General features: G+C 43.4%; 1 protein-coding gene across 2 annotated transcripts; it reads left to right on the forward strand.

Moving 5' to 3' along the window:
- Positions 1–45: 45 nt before the first annotated feature.
- On the forward strand, positions 46–9701 carry DNAAF6 (dynein axonemal assembly factor 6). Of its 2 annotated transcripts, none has more exons than XM_032196296.1 (7): positions 46–150; positions 341–447; positions 2140–2203; positions 3665–3770; positions 5671–5767; positions 6538–6623; positions 8963–9701. In XM_032196296.1, exons 2-7 carry the CDS (start codon positions 349–351, stop codon positions 9090–9092), a joined length of 582 nt encoding a protein of 193 aa, XP_032052187.1. In that variant the 5' UTR covers positions 46–150; positions 341–348; the 3' UTR covers positions 9093–9701. The 2 variants fall into 2 exon arrangements, with proteins under 2 accessions (XP_032052187.1, XP_032052186.1); XM_032196295.1 differs by having other exon boundaries at positions 46–144.
- The last annotated feature ends 9622 nt before the right edge of the window (positions 9702–19323 follow it).

Genomic DNA, 19323 nt, shown 5'->3' on the forward strand with positions numbered 1-19323 from the left:
GCGGAGCGCGGTTGCTATGGCAACGGGGACGCGGGGCCCGGGGCGCTGTGCAGGCCCAGAGCTCGGCCCGGTCCCTGCGCTCTGCAGCCAGAGAGCCTTTGGGGGCAAAAACCTGCAGTTTGGGTCCCTTATAAAAAAGATCAGGTCCCTGTAAGCATGCATTGACACACGCAATACTTAAATCAAGAGTGATACCCCTAGAACATACACCCCTGAGGAGTGACAATAAATAGTCATATAAATAATAAATAAATATTACATAATAAACATAATAAATAAAAGGAGTGAGAATAAAGTGCTGCCCCTTCTGTCCCTGCCCCTTGTTTTTCTCTGCCTACAGCAGCGGCTATGGACTTGGACAGCATCTCCTCAGTCTCGTCCCTGCAGGCCCTCGCCAAACTGCTCAGCGATGCGCCTGGTGACGATGATGATGACGACGAGCAAGGGGTGAGTCCGGCATAAGAACTCCTTGTTAGCAAGGGAGGTGCAAATTTTTTTTTTTTTTTTTTTTTTTTTTTCTTAGTGTGAGTAAAAACAAATTAAAACCTTATAAGGCTTTAGAGCAACTGAAGCAAACAGGAGATATTTTTAATGTAATAAGCTCTTGAAGGAAGATGCTGTCCCAGGAGTATGAGGAGAGACTGTGACCAGAGAATGGGATATTCACTTTTTTCATCCTAAAGGAAATGAGAACACATAGTTAAGAGAGCTATAGATACTTCGATTTCCACCTACTTTTCCCTGAAGTCTGTTAGAGGTGAAGGCAATTACAGTCAGGATTTCATATGCAGAAAAGAAGAAGTTGCTGCTCAACTTCTGCATAAAGAGTAAAACATCCAGAGGCAACTGAATACATTAAATCGGTATCAGACATCCAAGAACTGTAGAGATAACTGATCACTGAAGCACAGTAGGTATGTTGGAGATGATAGAATAAGGTAGAGTGAGCCATGCTAAGATGAAAGATCTGAATGGTTAACGAGAGAAATATCTCTCTATTCTTTTTTATTAGTTCACCTCAGGAATAGAATAAAATAACATATTTTGGAAGAATGTCTCTTTCTCCTGCAATATACAACTGCTGCTTTTATCTAGGCATGTAGGTGTGCTGGGGAGAAGTACCTAGGTCTGTCATGCTCAGGGAAGACCACAGGTCCCACCAATCACAATGTGCAAGGCCTCAGGGAAAGCTCAAAACTTTGGCAAGTCTGAGGATTTTCAACAAGTTGCATAGCGACATGGCTAACAAAAATTGGCAAAAGTCTTTGTGCTCCTCTGTGGCATCAGTTCTTCCAGGAGCCAGCTGGCTGACCCAGCAGTTGTGTGCTAGTAGTGGCAATGGGACTATCTGGGGGAAAAGAGATGAATCTCCTGAAGTTTCTTTCAGTACATTATAGATGTGGTCCATCATACTCTAGCTACATTTCTCTTTAATGCTTGATTTCTAAAGCCAGCATTACTGCTGTTCATCTTTGCAGTAAACATCCTGATTTTAAAAGAATTTGTTTACATCTTATTAATAAAATGAATGACACTTCAGAGGCAGAAATGGAAAATTGCCACAAGTGATGTCAATTAAGTCTGAGTCAATCTGGGTAATTTGAAATCTTTATTTTGATTTAATTTAATGTTCTGTGCATATGAGGCACTTTTTATCAAACCGAAGAACTTCTCTATATATAGAAATGCCTCACATTGGCCTATTAACACTAAATTGATTCATAATTAGAGGAAAATGTTGTTGCCTCATATGATCTCTACTGTTAAAAGGAATCTAAATGCTATGATGGGATTTGCATGTAGCCCCCTTGCTTTCACTCAATATTTTCATGGCAGGCAAAGCAAGACAATTTTGTCAAAATGCCATAGAAACAAATGCTCCAGAAGCACATCTGGCTTTAATGCTACTTTTGGGAGTCCTGTCTAAACCCAGTTAGTTATCAAAGCTCCTCTCTGCAAAGAGAGAGCATGTAAGCAAGCATGTTCAGTTATTCAGGCTTGAAACCGGGAGAATTCTTTTTGTTCTAGCAGTGATTTACTTGACCTCAGATAATGTTATACTTACTGACATAGATACTCACTGTTGCGGGGCTGCTGTCTACGAAAATTAATTGGAGTTTAATCTGGCTCTTTTTGCAGCCACGCTGTTCTGTTAGTGCTATGACTCCTGGTAGCATTGGACCAGCAAAGAAAGAGACCTGTGGTAAGGAGGAGTGTTTGTATGCCTTAGCGTTCAGTTGTGTGTTAGCAGACTGTAACAGCTGCAGTAAATTACCACAAATAGTTTGCTTCAATAAGTGGGTGGACCTTTAAGATGGAAATAGCACCACATTTTGATTGCACTAAAATTCTCATTTTCCTGAAAACTTAACCACAAAGCATACAAAGAGCAGCAGAAAGGGTAACTCTGGAGGGTACCAGCCTCAAGGGGTGATAACAAACCGAGTATAGAACGCAGCCTGGTCATGGGCTGGGAGGGGGGAGTCATAACGGAGCAGCAAAAGGCTCCAAATAAGTACTCTCACAGAATTGTTATTGCTTACTTACAGCAAACACAGAAGATGGACTTTTAGTACTCATCCTAAAGGATCTTCATGGAGCAAACTGCATGGAACTGAGTCTGTGCTTGTAGTATTAAAGAGTTATGAAATATACCATGAAACACAGACATGTTGTTACCCCCAAAAGTTTCACAACCCTATTTAGACAAAATGTGAGATGAAAAATAAGCTTTGTTCAGGGCCGCCCTCAACAAACCAAAAGCTGTTTTTCATTTTTTTTCCTCACTGCACCTTGTTCTTTACCCTGAAACCCAGTTCAACTAAATTCACTATCTGACTCCAGGTGTTCTGTCATCCTATAGAAAGACGGACCCTCAGACAATGAGAACAAATACCTTGAGGGTTCATAAATTTGTGTCAACACCTTGAAATGTACTCAGAAGAGAAAAGAAATCAAGTCCAGTCTTACCAAAGTTAATGTGAAGTTCTTCCTGAAGCTTACAGTGTCATATAATTGGACAGCTTAAACCTGTAAGACAGTAAGAAGGACCAGGATGAAATTAACAGGAAAGGAACTGTTGTAAATACAACAGACTGTTTTTGCCTGGAATCTAGAAATAACCAGAGATTTTACAATAAAAACCTCCAGGTTGCAGATCTACCAGCTAACTAGAAAATGTGTTTTTCATTGTAGAATAGGTATAAACCATGCTATTCTTCCCATGGACTTTCATGAGTCTTCAGTACCTTATCTGTGCTGTGCTCAGTCGTTAATGGGATGAACTGGATTTATATGTGAGGAAGAGATCCTTTTGTAAATGACTCTGCTCACTTAAAATCTCACGTCAGGGACATGGGGAAAGATTAATACTTCATACTTCTACACGTTTTGAAGGACTAGATATTTCATGCCTGATAGGACAATTTCCTTGACATAGAGGTTTAGTAAAGGAGATTTAAGGGAATAGAATAGAAAACATCCTCCCTCTGCAAATTTTGATTCATATCATATCGAGGGGAAGGAGATTGTAATCATTAATTATAATGTGTTTTTTTTGATACAAAGATTTTTCTTAAGTCTAGAAAAATGAAAGTTTGCTGAAAACCTAGAGAAACAGACATTCTATAAAACATGACAGTGTGATTTTTCTCATCACTTACAGGTACTTCTGAAGTGAAATCTGAAAACAAGAAAACTATTTGGAATACGGATGAGGTCCCAGAAGGATCCGAATTTGGTGATATCTGGGATCCAAGAGAACAGCCAGAGTAAGTCAGTTGAGGCTGCCTGCATGGGTTTTACATAGTTTTATTGGAAATATGAGTTAACTTCAATGTGAGTGAAAAATAGCAGTCTGAAAAGCTAGTCATGAAAGGGCAAGGGAATGATATCAATGTTTCAACTAAAGCAACAAGGGAGGAGGGATTTTAACTTCTCCCTTGGAAGCCTTCTGATCGCATAACAGAAATGTAGAGTTGGTTTTTGCTGTCATAAGATTATTTGCAGTGTCAGATACTTGTACCAAATGGGATTAGGAGGGGAAGGAGACCAGCAAAGTGATTTACTAGCTTTGAAACATGCCAAATTTGTGTGAAATACCTGGCTCTTCCTGCTGCAACTGAAATATGTTCATTTTTCATTCTCAAATTCAAAAAGTACTCAAACTCATGTTTATATTTCAAATAATTAAACTCTTCAGAGACAAATACTACAGTAGGAAGGAAGGCTACATGCAGGCAGTTTTAAACTTTTAAAAATCTCGTTATTCAATCATAGTCTGTCAAGGGACAGCCTAAAACCAGTCTTTTCCTTTGGTCATAGAAATACAATGTTTTTGAAATAGATCATGAGGCAAGATATGCTGTAGTTTGTAGAGGTCAAAAAGCCTTCAGGGTCAAGTAATTCACAAAGAAGACTTTGAATTTATAATCATTGTGTTCTGATGCACTATGCTGGAGTTTGAGATGTCAGAACAGATGCACCAAAATCTGTGAAGCTGCATATTGTACACCAGATCGTAGTCCAGAATCATCACTTTTCTCTGCACATAAGTCATGCCATTATTTTTTCAATTTCCTGATATAAAAACTGGACTGAGCCCAGTCTGAAGTTAGGCTCAGCATTTCCAAAAATGGTTTGGCATTCAGCTGCATCCTTACATACTGTTGTGTGCTTGTTCTTGAGACTATCACCTGTGAGGTACAGAACATGTTTTCTTTGTGTGGGGACACAACAGAGGCTTTTCTCATGCTATTTTTGACCTTCCCCTCCCTGCTGGGTGAAGTGTGGTCTTTCGCTAGCCTCAAGTAATTGTCCTGCATTGCACAGATGAGAAGAGAATATAAATCTTTGTAATAGTTCATCAAATTAAATCATGGAAAAAGGCCCAAAAGGAAAACAGATGGTTAGAGGTGCATCCAGAGTGGTTAGACAGATTTCTCATTGACTTAGGAATTATTACATATGCACATGAACACTGGAGATGTGAAAAAGACTTTCCATACACTTTTTTCCAACAGCTTTGAGCAGTGTCTCCATTTATTTTGCTCAATTTAGCAGGAGTAATATGTTCTAAATACATTCTTTTAGTTTGCATTTCCTCATTCATTAAATATCAAGTGGAAGGGAACATGTGATTCTAGATTTTGTAGGGTTCTAAATTAAACAAATTGATTTTGAGGGGAAGAAAATCGATGTTGGCCAAATGCAAAGCAATTAAAATTATACAAGATAACAGTGGTGTTCTCGGGCTGCAAGAATAGGCTGAATGACAGAACAGAACACGTGTAATTGTGACAGCATCCTTTTCAAAGCCTTTTCTCAAGAGTTTTTGGTTTTTGACTAGTTGATAAGTATCATTTTCACTTGGAATGCATTTTCTCTTCCATGATCCTGCAAAGGCTAGTTAGTTAAACAGAGACAGTAAAGTGACTACCTTGAAAGATGGAGTGAATGTTCTTCACGTGTCTTGTAGCTAACTCAGTCATGACTCTGGAAAGAATTCCAGTACAGTTGGCTTGAAGACTTGAAGGGAGACAGAAAAGTAGGAGGGAATGTGATATGGATATCAGCACTCATACAAAGGTTTATAGTCCCCTGAGAAATACAGTCTCCTTTGGTTTCCTGCCTCTTCTCTGGTATTAGGCAATTATTACTTCTCTTTTTCAGGTATGAGATTTTATTCAAACAGCAGGTGGGAACAGAAGATGTCTTCTTTGGGATGAGCAGGAAAGACCCTTCCACAGCCTGCTGTGAAGATATGGTGGTGAGTTAAACCTGTATCTCCCATCCTTTCCTTGTGCCCTTTCTCTGAAGACTGTCAATCTGTCCTTCTTGAGAGAGAGTATGTAAACACCAAGCTGTATGGCTGTCTTTGGCTTCCTGTAGGATTTTCTTAGTTATCTAAGCATCTGTAGATATTTACATTTGCTAACCTGAGGAACTTGTGTATATCTCCTCAAGGACCTAGTGTATCCAAGAGAATCTGTGCTAAAATGTGTGCCACACAGACTTGAGGGAAATGAAAGTAACTCTAAAATGAGTTTTCATCATGGACACAATTTTGGGGTGGAGAGGGACTGAGAGTTTTCATCTGTCTGCATTTATTACCGTGTGTGAGTTAGCACAATGCTATAGTAATGACAGTTTTTAAAGTTATAGGGAACAGATTCTGTCCCATTATTATATGATCAAAGACTTCCCTGCTTTCTAAACCTCATGACAGGTATAACTGCTGTGCAATTTTTCTAGCTGAAGCAAGCTGTCCTTGGAATACACAAATCCAGGGGCTTTTGGTGGGTATAGAATACCTGCCGGGTATACTATCAGCCCAGGATTTTGTAGAAAATTAAGGTATCAGCACACATCACTAAGCTATTGAAAACAATTATCGCTTTGTCATATTTTCTCTAATACATATTACCTACTCACAATGTTGCTCTGACACTAGTATGAAAATGTTTGTGGAGATGGTGTATTTTATGGCTTGTAGGTCTATATTTCTAATCACAGTTTTACCTCTGCCTGTCATTTCAGATTAAAATCAAGCTGCCAGAGACAAAGGTCTCAGACATCACATTAGATATCCAGGACAAGGTTCTTGACCTTCGAACTCCCCAAAAGTAAGTGAAACGTAATTGATGGAAGTACAAGCAATATATTATTTCAAAGAAAGTTTAACCAAGCCTCCAAGAGAATGCTGGAAATCAAAGTTAAAGACAATGATGGGATTATTAATTACACAGAAGAAATAAACAACTATATTTCACCCTTATGTCTATAGTTTGCTAGCTTTAAATCTGTGATACTATTCAAGCAAAAATAGTTTTAAAACAGATTTTTGGTTATCTAAGCACTAGGGCTTCGAGGGCCCAAAATGTCTGGCAAAAAAAACTGCCCAGTCTTTAAGGACTTCTTGGAAATTCACTTTTTAAATACTAATTTGTACAAATGAACAACTGAAGGAGCTCAAAAATGTACAGACACTTTCAGGTGTTGAAACTCTGCAGATAACTAGGTATGGATGCAGACATGGAAATGGTACGAGGTTTCCCTGAAGAGATTCCCTTTGAGTTTGTTACAGGGCTAGCTATTTCAAAACTATGAAGATAACGAACTGACTGACTTATACTCAGGTTTCTCACAATCTTCCTCCATATCTCCCTCCGTGCAATTGCCCTGCCTGAGGTGCACAGGTAATTGCCATGTCTGTTATGCTCTAAGTTCTTCACAATAAAGTGTTTTCGTAAGAAAGCTTGACCCTCTACCTGCACCTTTCAGCACTGAATGGGATGTGGGAAGATTCAAATGTGAATAGTGTCCTGCAAATCAATTCAAGGTGTGCACCATAGATTAAGGCCAAAATAACTTCTCTCCCTAGTGAACTAACTTCAGAAAAGTCACTTTTCTCACAGACAAAACCAGCCTGAATCAATTACCCCTTGCACGAATTTAACCTGAAGATGAAACAGTACTAAAAGAATGTTTGAAAGTTCTGGCTCTGAAACAGGTAAAGCAGGAGGAATAATTGTCCAGCTAATAACTAGCATGACCTGTAGGTACTAAAAGAGGTAGCGTAATGCAATACTGCAGATGTAGGAAAGCTTCAGCTTCCGTTTTCTTTTGCAGTTCTGTCTTTTTGGTGAGTCAGATCTGCCATTATCTTAGTATCCAGCTGTCACAAGCCTAGCAAAACAAAGTTTGTTGTAAATCTAATGGTTGCTTGGGTACAGCCTGAGCCAGTGCTACTTTTGTAAATTTAAGTGCAAATCTTCTCAGTATGAAAGAAACAAATAAGATTTCAAGTTCTCCATACCAAAAAACATTGTGATCTCACAGATGTATGGAAAAGCTCAAAGGAATTGTTTCCAACTCTGTAGTCCTGGGGTTGATTCTAAGCCCAGCTGATTTTAAGGACTTTTCCAAATTATAACAACTTGTTGCCTTCAGTAGGTGGGATGCAAAGATGTTTGGAATGTGCTGCTTTCATCTGTGGCTGCTATTACACAGACGAAAAGGTCTGGAAGAGTCAACATGATTTTAAACCCCATTTTGAAGTAACCCCTATCCACACTACCGTGTTGCCTTGCGGGGCTTCATAGTGTTTGGCTGGGCAAATGTCTTTATTCTGAAGTCTCCTTGGTTCTCTTTGCACTGTCAAATCAGTGGAGGTCCAAGACTGGCCAGTCATTCATACCATTAATTGATAAGCCTGTGACAAAGAGGAAAGAGTCCAGATTCTGCGTGAGCAAGTAAGCTTGAATTATTATTAGAGTTGAAGGAGTCCAGACCTAGACATCCTCACGGGGAGATAAACCAGAAGTATTGTCTGACGTTCCAGGAATGTCTGCCATAGCGAGGGAATGTCAAATAGCTCCTGAGTCAAATATCTAAGCTTTGTGTAGTACGGGCCTGAGCCAAAGGTAGGGGATCACTGAATTAATCTTCAATGTAGGTTACAAAAAAGAATTTCGGCAGGTTTACAACTGTAAGTTCACTCTTGTAAATGTGTTTTGCAGTGTAGATATATCTTTTGTGGAACCAGACTGTCCAGAATCTCCAGCTGTGCTAGTTATTTCTTATAAGACAAGCTCCTAAAGACGCTTTCAGGCTTTAGGCATTATTCAGATTTTTACCACCAGGAGAGCATAATCAATGCAGCTCTTTGTCTGTATTTAAAATGCAGCATCATGTATAAGCAAGAACAGTGGAGAGAGCTCACAATCCATCATTGGAAGCTGTTGTCGTAGCCACAGAGAAAAGAAAGGAAGTGTTGGAAATATTCCAGGGCCTGTATAGCTGTGCATCAAGTATTGCAGGTACTCTACAATCTATCATGAAAAGGATATACTGAATGGACTTTCCTTGGTATACTGATTGGTGAATTGCAAGAGGAACTTTCAATGTCATCTTAATTGCTCACATAGTTTGGAACATTAAAACTCAGTGTCCTCTTTTACAGGAAGCTGCTGCTGCATCTCCCTTGCCCCGTAGACAGCAAGAATGGTAAAGCTCGTTTCTTGTCTGAGGAGGAGATCTTGGAAGTCACCTTGAGGATGACAAGAGAGTTTGATTTCATCAATTTTGCCTGACGGATAGAGAAGTGGAGAAAGTTTTCAAACAGTAATCTCTAAATTTGAAGTCTTCTCAAAATCTAAGTGGTCCTGAAATAGGAGATTGTTCCCCGTGAACAGTCCAAGGGGAACATCCTTGGATAAATTCAGTAGGTCAGAAGGAAAAAAGACTTATTTATAGCACCCATAGGTTCTGTAAGCTGGGGCTGTCTGGCTCTTGCACTGATCTGGTTAGTACCCTGCTTCCTTCAGTCTGTTACAGGCTCTGTGAATTAGAAGATAGGAGATTACAAATTCTGTAAGCCAGGGAAAGTATTTTTTTTGTTATGTCTGGTAAGTAGCACAAGGATGCTCTGACCAATGACTCTGGTTCTTAGTTACTGTTAGAAGACTTGCAAGTGAAATTTGTTTGGCCTCCAGTACTGGCAGTGGGACCAGTTCAGAACCCCCTCTTAGATATTTGGTGAGAAAATCAAAGCTCTTCAGGGATCCACATCCACACCTCTGAGGCTTCTTTACCCTGGCAGAACAAGGTAACCAACTACAACTGCATTGCTGAACAACTTGGCTCTTTTGAACAATTTTTGACAATGTATGGTTCGATGTCATCTATTCACCTGCTGCCCCTCCAGCTGTTCTTCTGATTTCTATTAATAAAAGAATGTGCTCTAATGAACTGTTCCAGTTACCTTTCACTCTGCCTTCTCTGCATTGTGTCCTGAGAGACTTCCTAAACATGGAATGAGAGGAACTTTGCATAACAAAGTACCACTTTCTTAAAGGGCAGAAGTGCACAGGAGCTTTTCTTTTGCCCTTCAGGTCTAATCTAGAGCAACAGAGATGGGTAACCATGATGTTACCAGCTTCTGGGCAAATACATTCACTTAACATTGTTAGTCATGCAGCAAGCAAAGATGCTCAATGATCAAAGAGGTGAGGACTTATACTTTGATGGATTTTAAGTATGCTTAACTAAAATCTTGTAATCGCTTTAAAAACAAAATAGCTTGGGTCCTGCATTTGCCTGGCATAAAATAATAATAATAATAATAATAATAATAATAATAATAATAATAATAATAATAATAATAATAATAATAATAATAATAATAATAATAATAATAATAATAATAATAATAAAAGACTAGCTAGGTTGTGGATAGTATCTATGCAGCTATATTTGTGACAGGAAATTTGTGACTGAGAACTGAGACAACTGAGAGGATGAATTTTCCATGATGGATGAAAGATACTGATGGTGATTTTTTCAGCCATGTTCCTGGTCAATTAGAATTTTCAGCATTTGTTTGTAATATACTTCCTTATAACTCTAGGATAAACTTAGCTGATGTTTGCATGCTTCAACCACTTCCCTTAAAGTGGACCCATTCCTTGGGTCAGAATAATACTGCTCAACCTCTGCTTTAGTGTTAATGCACTGGATTGCATGGAAAATGGGTACCTCAGTTGTTATGATTCATTACAAGCAGTTGGATATGCTGCTAAGGGGCTACTCCAGTTTGTATTTGCTAAAGTTTCCATAAATTGCATTTGAATGTCTCTTATTCATGCTCCACGAAGCCATGGTGGAGGGGAACAATGCAGATGTACGAAGAGGCTGAGATCATTCCTCCTGACTCAGTTTGTACTGCGTGTGGTTGCCAAGAAGTTACAGTAAAGCTGTTTCTTGGAAAAAAAGGTTGCCTTGAGGTCCCTAGACAATATGCTGTTATGCTGTTGCATTTTTTATGTACATTACAAAATGGAAGGTTGACGCTGTATTTATACACAGGTGAACATAACATTTGCCAAAGGTCATTCAGTAAGTCCATGGCAAAGCAGAGAGTACAGCTCTGCTCTTCTGAGCCCCGTTCCAGTCCTCCATCCACAAGGCAATATTCCCCTTACGGCTGGATGTAGTAATTACCTAAGTTTTCAATCATAAGTTCTGCATAATTTAATGTTAGTGCTTGATACTGACTATAAAGGTGAGATTGGCTCATTGTGCCTCTTTCCAGTCCTTCTAATAGGAAATGAGAATGTGCCACACTGGTATTCACGTCCTGTTTTTCCCCCATATCTTTTTTTAACCTCGGTACATTTCATCTGCATTCAGGAGACAAAATTCTCAAAGGTACATATGTTTTATAAGAAAGTTGGCTGCTGAATACAAATACAAGGGAGGGAAATACAATTTAGTTCTGCCTAAAGGGAAGTTCTTGGGTATTTTGTGGTTTGTATTTTTTTTTTTTGTCTGCTGGCCAGTCACTCTACATCCATATTCCAGGCTACAATAGATCATCCTCACCAGTCCATGGGAGGAAGGGGGTGAGTTGGTGACATAGCTGGATAAGGACACTATTACAGGGCAAGGCATGCTAGAGGGGAAGGCTAAAACTAGTGTTAGGGTATCCAAACACAGGGGAAAAGCTCATGAGAAGCCAGGCTTCATATTTTCCAGTGTTCAAAAGGACAAACTATTGTGCTTTCAAGACAGTAGAAACATCTGCCCAGAGATGTGCAGGTTGCTGTTCTGATCAAGTCAACTGCCATCACCACCTGGAGAACCTCTTGTGTTCTTACTTTCTTTTCATCAAGGAGGTGGAGGCTACCCTCGGAAAAAAAATAAAATTCTGCAGATCATCCCAAGAGGAAGGTGGTCAAGGGGACATGCAAGCTAACTTTCCCAGAAAATTGGGAGGTGAAGCTGGCTACAAGAGAGTTAACTTTTTTGCAAGTGCTAGAAGGCAATTTTGCTTTGCTGAACTAGCTCTGGTAGAAATGCTTTTGAAGGGGATACAAAACCCCCTTTGCCTCTGAACATCAAAGCTATTGCCTAAGTACCACTCCAACACCTGCAGGCATCTTAATTAATCAAAATTATGAGCCCAGTTAAACAACCCAGCCATTAAGCCCCAGCCATTAAGCATCATCAAGCTTTATTTGGTTCCCTAAGAAACATCTTGATTAAATGCATTGCAGTTAACTAGAGGGTACTGTAGCTGTGGAAATGAGATAGAGGCTGTTTACAGTAGCATTCCGATAAACTGCAGGTTGTTGGATTGCCTCGGTCATGCATTGCGTCCTCCAGTTGTGGTGGCAGAGTCACTGCTCCCACTTTGACTTGCTCCTGCCTTCCATCTGAACCACGGTGTTGTGCTAAAGCACAATGCCCAGCTTGCTTTGTTTCTCTTCTTCTCACATTTCACTTTTGCCTACATGTTGAGCTTCTGAGGCAAAGCTACTTTCTTCATGCTACACAGAAAAACTGGAAGAGTTGTTCCATATAAATGCCTGAGACAGAACAACAACTTAAACTTAGATTTTTCCCTGAAACGTGCAGACTCGCTTCTGGACTGTTCTCATTCCTATCATTCTCCAGGTAGCAGCATGCTATAGGCCTTGTATTTGTTTTAAAAGGAGAACTCCTTCATATTTTTGCTGTTCAGCATAAAGTTTGTACCCAGACTTTCTACGTACGTCTTCCATTGTGTGAAACACTTTTATCAGTATCTGCTTCCCACCAGATAAAGGTTATCTGAAACAGCCAAGCTGGATCTAATAACTAACTGGGTATACAACAGATCTCTCGCTCCCCTACAGCATATGGAGAAAGTAAGGCAACAAGATCAGTATCACTTCTATCTTTCCCATCTAGCCTTGGCCCCCAGTGCTGTGTGTGTGCCGGGGCTCCTGGGGGCAGGACGAGCTTCCCAGCACCCCTCGCAGGAGGGACGCGAATACACAAAGGAATCCCTCAGTGAACTACTGTCCCCAGGACATCCCAGATTGTCTCGCTCAGGCAGCAGGGGACTGCTTTTAGCAGTACCTACTGCGGATATTTGGCAGCCTGAGCTGCTGGGTATACAGCAAGGCAGTCTGATGGCAGGAGCACGCAGCAGCACCAAGCCACGCAGGCAGTGGCTCAAGAGTGGGCTTGCACAAGCATTGCCCATGCACCACCTCACATCAGAGGGTGCCTTTGGGCCTGCTGCTGGTGGCAGACCTTTACCCTCTTCTCCATGCTGCCTGCAGATTGGATTTACCCTTATTCTCTGGGATCTCCTTCAGGACCTGCTGCCAGGTCACTGTGCTGTCTGCCTGTCATCTTGGCCCCAGGGAAGGTGCCTTAAATCTACTGTGGGTGGCTTGTTTCTGTCCTGTAATCTGGACGAACAGGGGACAACTTCTCTGTTTGTCCCTCTTCACTCATTCTATCTTCTCCTTCAGGCAGATTTTGCATTCACATCATGATGCCGAGCAGCCCCATTTTCCCCTTTCCCTCCCAGTTATTTGTTCCAGTCTTATTTCAGGGGACTGATCTCCCCTGAGTGCTTCACCTCACTTCCCCCAGTTTGTCCCACATTCAGACATGTCTCACCCATCTCCTCATGCGTGGCATTCGGCACATCAGACCCTGGCTGGACGTGCCAGATGTTGGCGAAGTGCCTGACCCACCTCTCCTTGCCCAGCCTAATGCAGGGCTGAAGCTTTGCTCTGTGTCTGCTCCACGTGCATGGAAGGGCACTAGGGGCAGAACCCAAAGTGTATCGGGAAGTTATATATAAGGTCTGAGGCTGCAGGTCAAGGCAGAGCTGTGCAAGGAGCCTGGGCAAAGTGGGAAGGGGCCCCTCTAACAGACAAACCTAGCGTGGGTCTGTTCCTCCAGCACAGCCAGCCCCACACCGCCCTGGTGCAAACAGCGAGCCCATCCAGAAACAGCCAGAATCGTTCAGCATTTCAGCCTTTCCCAAGGCCTGAAAGTTTCTTTGTGCTTCCTGATACGTCTCTGTGTGTCCCAGCAGGGTACTTAAAGAAGTTTTTGAGATCCAGCCCACGGCAACAGTGACACAGACAACACAGGAACGCCTTTGGTTTTGGAATATTTCTCTCAATCCAATGAAATCTTTGACCACTTTGGCCTTTCTCAACTCAAGGTCTCCTTTTCATCTCTTTCCTGTCTTCATGCACTCGTTTCTGAAGAGAAGATCATAGGAATTTACCAGTACGCTCGCTGATGCTGTCCACCTACAATCCTCGGAGACCATCTCTCTTTAATTATTAGCCTCCTTTGTGGATCCCAGCAGCCTGTCAGCTCGCTTCTGATGTTGATCAGTATTTTTTTTTAATCCAAGTTATTTTAACTTGGTGGTATCACAACACAGCAAAGGTTGCTAAGGCAGCTCACTTGCATTGGGCCGCCTGTCTCCTGCAGCTGCAAGGCAGAGAAGAAAATTCTTCTGGAAAGTTCTTTACCCATTGGAAAGCTGCATAAAAAGGGGTGGGATAGGAAAGGGGATGGATAACAGCGGATTTTGTTAAATTTTAAGGAGATGATGCCTTTTTCTCAGGCTGGGAGTGCAGGCGATGGGTTCTCCTGAACAGCAACTTTCTTCCCCAAGAACTCAGGTTCCTGCAGCTTTATCGCTCAGGCAGAGCCCCAGGTGTTGAGACAAGCAGGCAAATACATAAAGGGGAGGCAGGGGTTGTCTTCACCTGGGACAGCCAGCTCTGCCTGGTTTCACCTGAGCTGATCCCAGCTACCTGGGAGTCTGAAGGCCCCAGCTGGGGGGTTAAATGAGTGCAGAGTGAGCAGGGAGAGCCCATGCTGTGTTCATGGGGGGAAAAAACAAAGGGGGTATGACTGCTGTGCAAGGAGCAGTAAGGTGGCTGGAAGATACGTGATTTGTCTTGGTTTTGGGGCTGTCTGCATTGTGCCCAGGTGATTCAAGAAGTAATTGGGTGATGGCCAACGTGGGAAGCTCTGACAAGGTGAGCAATGTTTCTGGTTTTGTTCTGGGTCGTGGGCATTGCGAGAAGGTTTGAGTGTCAGTGTGATTTAGCAGGCTGTGTGGCTTCTGGTGGCCCCAAGAAAACACTGAGTGTGCCACCAAGCACAACCCTCATCGTGATTTGCCTTTAGTACCTCACCACCTGGCCTGGATGCCAGGCAAAAGCATGGTAGGGAGGAAAGGGGAACTACTGAGGTTCCTTAAAATCACTAGGCTGAAGGGAAAGGTCGGAGCAGACAGAGCTCAGGACAGATTAAGTACCTCTGTTAGAGTGTCACCAGCCCTAGAAATACTGGGCCAAGAGAAGCTGTGGAAAGGGAAGTGTGCTTGGAATAGCTATGAGGTCTCCAAGAGGAGCTGAGAGCTAAGGTTGCACAGATCTATTGAGCCGGGAACCCTGCCTCGCTCCAGGGTCAGCCCAAGGTGGCACACAGCAATTACTTTCATCAGCATGAGAAGAAAGGAGAAGCAGTGCGGGAGGAGGGGGAAACGTGGCTGCAGACCACAAACCCTCGCAGATGCAGCCTGACTTTGTGCCGTCCTTGCTGCGGCTGTTTCAGGGTAGGCAGAATTAGTGCGTGAAGTGTGTGGTGCCAGCCACCGCGCTGCAACGCTGAGTGCCACCTCTGCTGCAAGGACCACGTGTGTGTGCCTTCTTGCCTCTGTTCTTTTCCCCATTTAGAGCATGTTTTAGTTGTACTTAATTAAAAATAAATAAATAATAATAATCTAAGATAAATGATGAGACTAGGGTTGCTCTTATCCTGCAGCAAGGTGCTGCCTCCAGGCCAGGATGTCTCCTGGATGAAGAGCCAGGGTTTCATCATCCAGAAGGTTGTCTGGAGCAGCACTCAGATAAGAGAGAGATGAAGTTGATCAACTGTTTGCTGTGCTGTGGGTCCTGAATGAGAACACCCTGTCTCTGCTGTTCTCTGGAACTGTGAATTCCCCAGCTTATGCTCCGTGGGTTTAAATAAGACCTCTGCTTCTATTTGGAAGTAGGTTTTTTTTTTGTTTTCTTGAATAAAACATCTTCTCCAATGCTGTTGCCCCTCCCCAGACCATAGTCAAGCAGCATCTCAGGCTAGTTCCTTAAATCAAGAGAACTGTTTATGTCCTTGGAGGCTGGAATAATAACAGCTGAAGAAAGCCATGAGACGCAGGAGGAATTCATTTGTAAGTTAATGAAGGCTGTGCAGTGCAGCGGAAGGATGGTCGGGGATGTTCCTGGGCAGCATTTACCAAGCTAGATTTCTTTCTGTTGGCATTGTTCTCCCTTGAAGCATTGTGGACCAGCTTAAATACCACTTATGTATGAGTTTATTATAGTTTTCCTTCTTCCAAAGATGTGCTCTGTGTAACAGCCAGTGTCCAGCATTGTGGCAAAAATGGAGGAAAGCTCTCAAAAGAGAGAACCTACTTGCTAGTTACGTGCCCGTTAAAATAGAGAAGAAGGAAAAAAAAGGATGCTTGAGTGGACAAAGTGTTGCTGCTCGAGTTGGTGAGGCTTGGGGCTGTTCAGCCCCCCCCAAAGCCAGCAGCTGAAGCCAGCCCTTTGCCTCCTCTCTCAGCACCTGGCCCAGGAGACCGGGCAGCAGCCCGCTGGCAGGGGGGCTCCGGGAAAGCAGCTTGTTCCTTGTCCTGCAGTCAGCTGCTGGCAGCAGGGCTGACAGCTGATGGTCGGTGTGCCTTCTGGGCTGCAGAAGCCTTTCCAAGTGCAAATGGGCTTGTTTCATATCAGCCACTGAATAGCTGCCCAACAGTAAATTGGGCTTTGCAAATAAATTGATTCTTTTCACCCCTTCCGGACCAGCAGCACAACTGTAAAATTCAGCTTGGATCAAAGAGAGGAGGTAAAGACTCAGAGTCCTTTCCTTGCCCAGAGAAACTTTCTGTTGCTTCCCTCTACTTGCAATCCATCATTCAGTCTGAGGCAAAATCAACTGGTCTGGGGTTTCTTCAAGAAAAAACAAGGGAATTTGAAGACTGCAATCCTGAAGCCAGCAGCACCTGCTTTTCCACCAGCCAGTGTGTGCTTTGGAGGTGCTCTCCTGGTGGGAAAATGGGATCCTGGAGGGAGCAAACGCTGAGGTTCTGCCTGGGCACTGGGGTGGTCGGAGCAGGCCAGCGGTGGCGTATTACAGCGCTGCTTCTGCTGTGAGTCAGAAGCAGACTCGTCACCGTCATGTGGCTTTCCAGTCACAAGGACGTGTTTGTCCTCTCTCACGCTTACACTGCTGTGGCTCTTGAAGGAAGAGGAGCCTGAACTCAGCTCCGTGACTTACTCTGCAGCAAGACCTTCACTATCCAAAGGAGCAGACCACCTTCTGCTTTCTCTTTCTGCCTCTTACCAGTTTGGTTTTAGATCTCCAGCCCTTCGATACAGGCACTTAGATGCAGGAGAACCTAATGCAGACCTTGGTGGCCAGAGCTCTCCTGCAGAAGCAGGCTGCGGCTGTAGTCCCTGTGGATCTTGATCCATGATAGAGCCAGAACCCGTGCCCTGCCTTCCCCTGATGTAGGAGCACAAGTGGGTTTCTTTTCCATCTAGTTGCTTCTTGACATGCAGGGTGTAAAAACATAAATCCAGCTAATGCTGATAGAGGCGTAGAGGTCTCATAGTAATTAACCACCAAGCTCAGAAGTTACCGAGAGTGGGAGGGGAAAGGAGCTGCAAACAGCATAATCGTATCAGCTGCCTTTTTTTAAGAAATTCTGCCAAAACAAATTAAATTGCTTAGAGAGCTCTGGGAGTGGGGAAACAAGATAGAAATTGCTTGGGGAGAGGAGATGGACAGATCCATGGCACAAGAACAGAGCTGTGGACCCAGGTCAGGGTAGCTGGAGGTGATGTGCGTGATGCTCGCAGTGACTTAGCAGACCTGAAGGCACTGCTACAAAAAAACATGTCAGCCTTCCCATTCCCAGCACCACAGGCTGTGTGATGAAGTTGGGCACCTATATCTCTAAATTGTCTGCGAACACAATGTAAGCTGTAGTTTTTGTTTGGTTACTCCCTGCTCTCCCATGGCTAACCACCTGCCTGAGCCTCGAGGGATGGACACACAGCCAGCAGCTGGGGCAACAATGGGAAATTCTGGCTTTTATGCTCTCAGCAGTACCCCTTGTTTTGGGGGAAGGGAGGTTAGTGGGATGGCTTGGACCAAGCTTGAGGCAGCTACCTTGGATGTTCTTCCCCAGAGCTGTGCTGGCAGGGCGATTCTGCTGTGCCTGCAGCCTCCCAAGGCGCAGCTACACCTAGTACTACAAATGTGGCATCCTAAAGCATGGTGTTTTATTTTTGTCCCTGTTTTACGTTTCTGAGATCTGGGCTCCCGAATTCTGGCCTGACACTTGCTGCAGGCTCCTTCAGGTTGCTAAGGGAGGCAGAAATTCCTCCAGAAGCCTTAGCTGCCCATTCGCTGCTGCCGTCTGAGCTCTGAAGCAGCGCTGGATTAAGATAACGACTCGCTGGGCAGAGACCAGGGCTGCCGCCTCGACGCAATGCCAGGCAGGCTGCGAGCTTTCAATAAAAAGTAATTAATGGTAGAGCAGACTCCGGCAATCCTGCAGAGCCCCTTCTATTTCTGTTACCAAGTCAGGCTTCTAAAGGCAACAGGATCACAATGGCTTGACTTTCTTCTCTGGCCAAATAAGAAAGAGCACTTAATTCAGTGGCCTCGCATTTATCTCCTGCCCTTCATTAGCACCATCTGTCTCCCTTTGCCTGCTAAAAGGCTACCGTGCCTATCCTCACGGCCGGGACAATACAAATATCGCTCAATTAGAGCAATGCTCCAAACACGGTTATTCAATTGCAATGTTAATTGAATTATTTGAGTTTAATTATTCCATTAGGAATTCTGTCAGTGCAGCCGAAGTTGCTCGCTTTCTCTCCGGGCTAGCGGCACAATGCAGCATCTGGCCATTCAGGGACGGGCGGCTTCTGCTCGGCTTCAGACAGCCCTCATTAGGCTGGGGAAAGTCTGGCGCCGCTCAGAAATGATGCTCTCAAGTTCAGGGACAGGTGTTGAGGCTGCAGGGACCCTCTTGACTCAATGAGTTTCCAGGCACAGAAATATTTGCAAGCAGAGAACAGTGGCTGTTTACGCAGAAATAATTTTGCTGGAGAGCTGGTGTCAAAAATACTTGTCAGGGATTTTTGAGTGAAGCAATCCTTCCTGAGAAGAGCTATGTGGCAGAAGCCAGCAGGGCTAGCAGCACAACACGAGCACGTAGTGAAGTTCATACGGCCAGCAATGCAGTTTCGAAGGGCTGCTCATGGGCCACGTTTGTTCCTGAGCTGCTCCAGGAGAAGCAGGGTGGGAAGAGCTGGGATTAACAAGGACCTGTCAGCCCTTAACCCCTTTGGTGGGCCCAAGGCATAGGCACGCAGTGCACTGGAAGCTGCTTTCCTGCCTCCTTGAGGCAAGGGCAACCGCTGCCTCTGCCCCGGG

Source organism: Aythya fuligula, chromosome 13, assembly GCF_009819795.1.
Source record: "Aythya fuligula isolate bAytFul2 chromosome 13, bAytFul2.pri, whole genome shotgun sequence".
Taxonomy (NCBI): domain Eukaryota; kingdom Metazoa; phylum Chordata; class Aves; order Anseriformes; family Anatidae; genus Aythya; species Aythya fuligula.